The sequence below is a fragment of the Dioscorea cayenensis genome, chromosome 12, assembly GCF_009730915.1.
Source record: "Dioscorea cayenensis subsp. rotundata cultivar TDr96_F1 chromosome 12, TDr96_F1_v2_PseudoChromosome.rev07_lg8_w22 25.fasta, whole genome shotgun sequence".
NCBI lineage: Eukaryota > Viridiplantae > Streptophyta > Magnoliopsida > Dioscoreales > Dioscoreaceae > Dioscorea > Dioscorea cayenensis.
Window position 1 is genome coordinate 1,536,795 of NC_052482.1, and position 7,864 is coordinate 1,544,658.

Genomic DNA, 7,864 nt, shown 5'->3' on the forward strand with positions numbered 1-7,864 from the left:
AGATGAGTTGATGTATGATGAAGGAAATGAATGTTCCCAACTTTCTCTGGGCTGAGGCATGCTCAACTGCAGTATATCTTCTCAACCGTTCCCCAACCAAAGCTATTGAAGGACAAACGCCATATGAAGTCTTAACAGGTACAAAGCCTTCTGTAACCCACCTAAAGGTCTTTGGCTGCACTGTTTTTGTTCATACTAACTCACAGCAAAGAAGGAAGCTTGATGATAAATCAGAGAGAATGGTGTTCATCGGCTACAGTGATGAAACCAAAGGGTACCGACTGTTGAATCCCACCTCTGGAAGAGTCATCATCAGTAGAGATGTTGAGTTCCTTGAGAATCGGCCATGGGACTATGGAGAAAATGCTGAAAGCTCTGCACCTGTGAACAACACAACAATAGCTCTTGTTGAAACCTCAATAGGAGTAACTACACCCAATGATGCAACACAAGTGCTGCCAGCTGCTACGTTAAGTGAGTCAAGTGAAGACACTGCTGCTTCCAGTCCAACTGTAGCAAGGTATCGAGTATTGGAAGATATCTATAACTCATGCTCCTTTGCACTAATGACTGCGGATCCATTATCATTCCATGAAGCGTCTCATCATGAAGACTAGCGGGTTGCTATGCAAGAAGAACTTCAATCTATTCACAAGAACCAAACCTGGAACCTCGTTGCAAGATCAGAAAGAAAGAATATTGTGGGAGTTAAATGGGTGTATAAAAGTAAATATCATGCCGACGGTTCATTGCATAAACAAAAGGCCCGACTAGTAGCAAAGGGATATTTGCAATGTCAAGGAATCGACTATGAGGAAGCTTTCTCGCCATTAGCAAGAATGGAGACTGTGCGGCTGTTTCTTGCTATCGCCACACAAAAGAAATGGCCCATGATGCAGCTGGATGTGAAATAAGCTTTTCTTAATGGAGAATTGAGCGAAGAGGTCTATGTTTCATAGCCGGAGGGGTTCGCTATACCAAACAAGGAGCATATGGTCTATAAACTAAGCAAGGCTCTTTACGGGCTTAAACAAGCGCCTAGGGCGTGGTATTGTAAGATCGATGATTACTTTGGGTCTCTAGGATTTCAAAGAAGCAGCTGTGAACCCACAGGGTATCGCCGAGGTGATGAAATTAAAGGTTTGTTATTACTGTGCCTCTATGTGGATGATATCCTATACATGGGATCATCTACACAGATGATGGAGGAATTTAGAGACAACATGATGGTTAAGTTCGAGATGACGGACTTAGGACCTTTACGATACTTTCTGGGATTAGAAATTCAACAGCAAGAAGGATGTATTCATGTGAGTCGAGTGATACTGTCGAAGAGTTGTCTGCTGAGAGGAGGGATCTTTGAGCGTAAAAGTGCACCAACCCCGTTAAACACCAATGAGAAGCTTCAACTGGATGATGGTTCTGGTAAAGCAGATGAAACAATCTTTCGAAGCATGATTGGGGGTCTTATTTACTTGGGACACACTAGACCAGACTTGGGATTTGCAGTTAGTTTGTTATCTCGCTACATGAATGCACCAACGAAGACACACATGGGAGTGATGAAACGTATATTGCGTTATATATCTGGAACTATCGAGTTGGGAATTCAGTATACTCATGTCTCTGAGTTTGGTTTGGTTGGCTTTGTTGACAGTGATTGGGGTGCATGTATAGATGACCGGAGGAGTACCACCGGCTGGGTTTTTAGCCTCGGGTCTGGTTCAATTGCATGGGCCTCAAAGAAGCAGGATTCTACTGCACTCTCGAGTACAGAAGCCGAGTAAATGGTGGCAAGCGCAGCTTCCTACCAAGCCATTTGGCTTCGGCACCTCTTGTTCGAATTGGGTGTTGCTCAACATGGACCAACTGTCCTTTACTGCGACAATCGATCAACTATTTCCATCACGAAGAACCCAGCAATGCATGGTCGAACCAAGCACATCAACCTACGCTATCATCACATTAGAGAGCTTGTAGCAGATGGGCAAATTCAGCTGAACTTTTGTGGCACAGATGAGCAAGTCGCCGACATGTTGACCAAGTCGCTTCCAGTTTACAAATTCGAGCACTTCAGAGAAAAGATGGGAGTTCTGAACAAGGGGGCATGTTGAAAAAAGGTGTTCAAAACTTGGAGTATTTTGGCCATACTTCTTCTATTTTTTACTGGTCTGACCATTTGGGTCAAGCTGTGTTTAGTCAAGTCATTGACAGGTGGGTTACTCCAAGTGGGTTTGTTTAGTGCTTCTTTATTTTCGATTTGTATGAGGTTTACACCCTTTTGTGTTGTCTGTTTAGCATTGGACAGAGCAATATCTTTGCTCTTTAGAGATTGGTCAAAGCTGTTGCTTTTCCCAACTCTATTTATCTTGTTTGACCAGTAGTATGAAGTCTGAGAAAAAGTTTATCTTAAAACTTAGTTTAAAGCTTTTCTCCTCCCTTTGTTTTCTCCTTCGTCTTGTTGTGTGCCTCTACTCTCTCTTTTCTCTGTTGTCCACCATAACAGGTTCTGCCCTGCAGACACTGCAAGTCCTTGTGTTTGCCCTACAACCTCCGAGTTTGGGTCTTGTTCTGCAGTGAGAGGTGTATCAAGCACATATGTTGCCCCATATGGTAAACGATTAGTGGCATTGACTATGGTGTCTTTAGGCTTGGCAACAAGCACGGCAGTAGGGGGATCTGCAAGGAGGTTTTCTTGGTAGAAGAAGTGGAGGTCAGTAACCACCTCTTTGCCCAAGTGGTAGTGTGCATGGCCTTGGGAAATAAGGGTTAGAACAAAGAGAAGGAGGAGAAGAAGTCCATTGACATTGTTCTTCCTTTTGTTATTCATCTTATCTCTCTATACCTCTGCTTGTGGTCATATTAATTCCAGTGTACGTCTTATATAAAGCGACGGAAATGGATAGTTTAATGGAAGTCTTGGGTCCATTTGGGGATTTTGTATTCTTTATTTGGTGGTGACATGATTGGATTGGTTTGTGGTTGATATTAGAACAAAAACAAAATAGTCAATGGAGGCTGCGTGGTACCCGGCGCAGCCATGTTTCCATGGACTTCTTAAATGTTCCCGGCCCCTTACCCTCAAGCTTATTACTTATATTGGGTAAGTTATGTGTACGTTAAAGATTAGAGTTTAGGTGTAGTATATATATTGCATATATTTGGTAAGTTTCATTGATTTGGTGCCCTCAAGCATGCCGTGTGAGCCCATTAAAGTAGCGTATATATATGTCAACGATTGCTCCATGTTCAGGATTCAATACACAAACTGTTTATTTTAGATTTTCAGTTATATATATATGTATAGCTTGTCCTACAAAATTGATTGCAATATTAGATAAGAAGATCAAATTTTAATATATTTTTATAATTTAAAAGTCTTCGTAAACCCTTGGCATGTGGGTGACTTATCTATATTATTAAAAAAAAGAAGAAAAAATCTCTGTAAACAGCTGGTGTGTTGAAAAGTCATCAATGGTTATCCTTAACTTCCCAATGAATACTGCCAATTAGTTATTAGAAGTGAGATAAAAATATAGAACTTTTGAGACATCTCTTGGAGAGATGATACTATTGCCTAATTCAATGGTGAAAAACTAATAAATTTATATATTTTAGTCTAAAATGATTAAAATTTTGGAGACTAACATGTGCTCACACCTTTTTTGAAATATTACTAGCTAAATTCCCTCATTTTTCATCGGGTTTTTATAATTTTGCGAGGTTTAACCCAATATTGCATACATATGTACAATGAAAACTATGATTAAATAACTCGATATAATAAAAACTATTGGCATATCTAGTTTTGAGAAATTCTCATAGAAATTTATTACAAAAACAAATAAGTGTAATTAAAAATGTTTGATTATTAATATCATATCTTATTTAAACAAAAATTATTAACAATTTACTTTTTTCCCTTCAAATTATTTAACTAACAAATGGTAATGATATATTACATATTGTATAATTTAAAAATAGTTGATAATCCTAAAATAATATTCAAAAATGTTTTCATTAACCTAGATTTACCCAAATGATTAATAACTATACTTTAAACAATATACAAATAGTTTGTATACTTTTTCCCACACAAAAAAATTATTTATTAATAATTATAATTGATTTAAAATATGTAATAGAACATTTAATGCAAAAAAAAAAAATGGAATTAAGCATTTTCCATTACTAATATTGGATTTAATACAATCAATGACTTAATTAAATGCAATAAAGAAAATTCTTAAAAAAAAATTTTAAAAATCTTCCTCAAAGCCCTCTCCAATTATATTATATAACTACTTTAAATATATGTATTGATGATGATCAGAAATATTATTTATATTTGGTTATATCTTGTTAATGCAAGCATTTTTTGATGTTGTTGAGACAAAGAAGAAAAACAAATATGTTTTGGAAGACAAAGATTGGTATTAGTATGACTGCAATTAACTCATTAAGGAGAATTCTGAAAATTTTTAGGACTATCATTTCTGATTGTGTTACAGACATAGTCTTTCAAATAACAAGGAGCATTATGATTCCTAACTGATCTTCTAACAAGATTGTTGACCAAAGAATATTGATTTGAAGTATTATAATAGGTGTAGGATCTGTGGATGAAATAGAGGAAGGTGAAGATAAATTTGGTAATGTGTTGTCAGAAAGATCTAAATGAGAATTATTTAAATGGGTTTCAAGATTGTCTTGAATAGACATAGGAGAGTAAAAAAGAAGAGAATTCTCAGTATTTTTGAATTTATGAAATGGGAAAGATGTCTCACGAAAAATTACATTTCTAGAAACAATTATTTCCATAGTGCTGAGAATTAAAACCTTATAACCTTTCTTTCCAAAAGGATAACCTATGAAGACAGAAGCATGAGCTCTAGATTGAAATTTATCTCTAGTTTTTTCATTATTTGTCACATAACATAAGCAGCCAAATGACTTAAGATTTGAGTAACTTGGTGGATATCCAAATAAGATTTCAAATGGTGTTTTATTTTTCAATACTTTAGATGGAAATCTATTGATCAAATAGGTAGCAGTAAGAACACAATCTCCCCAATATTTGGTTGGTAAATTTGATTGGAAAAGTAGAGCTCTAGAGGTTTCTAAAAGGTGTTTGTGTTTTCTTTCAACTACTCCATTTTGTTGTGGAGTGTAGGTACATGTAATTTTATGAATGATTCCTTTTTCTGCAAAATTTTTTTTTAAATCCTGAGAACTTCCTAAATCAAAAGCATTGTCAGTCCTAATTTTTTTAATTCTTATTTGAAATTGTGTTTCAATCATTTGAACAAAATGTTTTAGTGTATAACTTGCATCCCTTTTGGTCCTTAAAAGAAATGTCCATGTAGATCTACTGAAATCATCTACAATAGTGAGAAAAAATCTAAAACCTTCATTTGTCATTGTATGGTAAGGTCCTCAGGTGTCAACATGTATGAGATCGAAAATTGAAATGGATTTAATGTTACTATGTGGAAAAGGCAATCTATGTTGCTTAGCTTGTGGACAAACATTGCAAATTGTCATAGAGTCTAAATTTTTACTTGAGCTTAACAAAGAAAGTAGTTTTATTTTCTTCAAAGGAAGATGGCCCAATCTATTGTGCCAAAGTTCAAATTCAGAGAAATTACAAGAATGAATATAATTGTTTGGAAGCAAAGTACATGAAGACAGTGAACAATTTTGTGAACAATCTGTTTTTGAACAATCCGTTTTTGAAGGCAGAGATATGCTCTCGGCTGGAATAGTTCCCTTATTTGATGTGTGAAAGAGGTACAAGCCTTTACAAGCTTTACCAAGAACCAGAGGCCTCTTCAGTACTGAAAGGCCCTGTAAAATGCAAAATTCAAGAGTGAAGGTTACATTGCAATTGAGTTGTTGAATCAACTTAGTAACAGAAATTAAATTGAAATGGAAATCAGGAATGAAAAGAACTTGATCAATGGACAAATTGTCTATAAGAGTTATTGTACCAATATAAGAGACAGAGATTTCAAAACCAGTAGGAAGTGTGACTTGATAAGGCTTGGGTAAAGCAAGAAGATATTGAAAACAAGAAATATCATGGCACATATGGTCAGAAGCCCCAGTATCAATTATCCAGGATTTTTGGAAAATGGAATGCTTGCTAGCTAGTACTACTAAAAACATGTGAGCTATCATTATCTGAGGAAGGTTTAGTTGTAATACCTGCCATAGTAGTAGAAGTAGTCACCAGATTCACATTCCTAGTTGTTTCATCAAAATGTTGAGAAGAACTTTTGGAAGAATTGTCAATGAGGAAAATCATCAACTTGTGCAACTGAGCTGTAGTTAATTCAGGAATGTGTGAATCTTGTGATGGAGACAAGATTTCTGAATTATTTCCTTGATCAGAAGATACCAATCTCTTCCCAAACTCATTATTTCTTCGGGAATTAGGAAAACCATGCAACTTGAAGCATTTGTCTTTGATGTGACCAGTTTTCATACAATATTCACAGACAATTTTCCTAAAATCTAATTTGTTTCTATAAGGAAATTGAGGAGCATTCTTTGCTGAATAATTTCCAGGTAAAGATCCTGCATTCATAGAAACAGCTTCAGAATTAAACTGCATAGTAGAAGAAACTTCTCTCTGTTTCTACTCTTTAATCAAAATGGAGTAAGCTTAATTCTCTGACGGAAAGAAAAGCATCAAAATGTTCCCTCTTGTTGCACTATAGCTTTCATTTAACCCCATTAATAGCTGAACCAATTTCTGTTTTTCTTCATACTTTGCTTGTTCAACTCCAATACAATATTGACAAAGAGGCATGTCATTTAAACACTGAATTTCATCCCAGAGACTTTTAATTCTGGTGAAATAGGAGGTAATAGAACTATCTCCTTGGTAGACTTGGCTAAGCTCCTTTTGCAACTGATACAAGAGAGGACCATTCAATTGCCCAAATCTACCTTCCAATTCCAACCACATCTCTCTAGCTATTTATATGTAAACTACACTTCCAGATATATCACTGGTAAGACCATTTAAAATCCAAGAGATGACCATACTATTACACCTCTCCCAGTTTTGCAGATCAATAGAATCAACACTCGGTTTCTTGCAAGAACCATTCACAACAATTAGTTTGTTCTTGGTTGTCAAAGCTATCTCCATGGCTCTTCTCCAAGCACCATAGCCATTACCATCAAATGGTTTGGAAACTAGCATCATACTGGGATTATCAGAGGGTTGAAGGAAAAAGACATTAGAAGAATCCATTGAAGACCTTTCAGCAGTGAAATAATCTTCAAACATAAGATCTAAGTCCACTAGTCAATCTTGACCAATCCAAGCTCCACTATGATCAAATTCAGGGTACAAGAGAGTCTCAAGAATGAGCATAAATAAAAATACAACTTGACCAAAAACAATAGCTAAAACAAGCTATATTGGAAACAAAAGAAATATTCCGTAGCTTCTGTTCTGACCCTCATATCTTGAGCTAGGAGAATCCAAATCACAAACCGTCTGGTGAAAATCAAGCTCTGCAAGTCCCGAACGTGCCCACCAAATTTCAGCTCAATCGGACATTGTTTGACCCTCCAAACACCAGCTTGAATTTGCTGCTCCTGTCAAATCCGAACCCTGCGAAAATCTGCCGTTTTTATCTTTGCGGCGGCTATATCCCTAGATTTTTCACTCTCTTAACCCTAATATGATGGAAAACACTTAATAAAGTGAACCCTAATGGGCTTGGACCATTTGGGCTTTTCTCCACATAGGATGGGAGCCCAATACCCAACATATCTCCCCCTCACGACTATGTGGAGGTGACCGCCATCCCGGCGATCATACGACAAACCTCAAACTTCCCTCTTG

General features: G+C 36.4%; 2 protein-coding genes across 2 annotated transcripts; one reads left to right on the top strand and one right to left on the bottom strand.

Annotated features, from left to right (window-relative positions):
* Positions 1-992: 992 nt before the first annotated feature.
* Positions 993-1,787, top strand: LOC120273767 (uncharacterized mitochondrial protein AtMg00810-like). The gene has a single exon (XM_039280469.1). It carries the CDS (start codon positions 993-995, stop codon positions 1,785-1,787), a length of 795 nt encoding a protein of 264 aa, XP_039136403.1.
* A 629-nt stretch (positions 1,788-2,416) lies between these two features.
* On the bottom strand, positions 2,417-2,830 carry LOC120273768 (dirigent protein 4-like). Its single transcript, XM_039280470.1, has one exon. The coding sequence runs from the start codon at positions 2,828-2,830 to the stop codon at positions 2,417-2,419; it is 414 nt and encodes a 137-aa protein (XP_039136404.1).
* Between the last annotated feature and the right edge of the window lie 5,034 nt (positions 2,831-7,864).

Bases quoted from the DNA above. Each gene is read 5' to 3' on its own strand.
- LOC120273767 (XM_039280469.1), top strand. From the start codon at position 993: ATGGTCTATAAACTAAGCAAGGCTCTTTACGGGCTTAAACAAGCGCCT.
- LOC120273768 (XM_039280470.1), bottom strand. From the start codon at position 2,830: ATGAATAACAAAAGGAAGAACAATGTCAATGGACTTCTTCTCCTCCTT.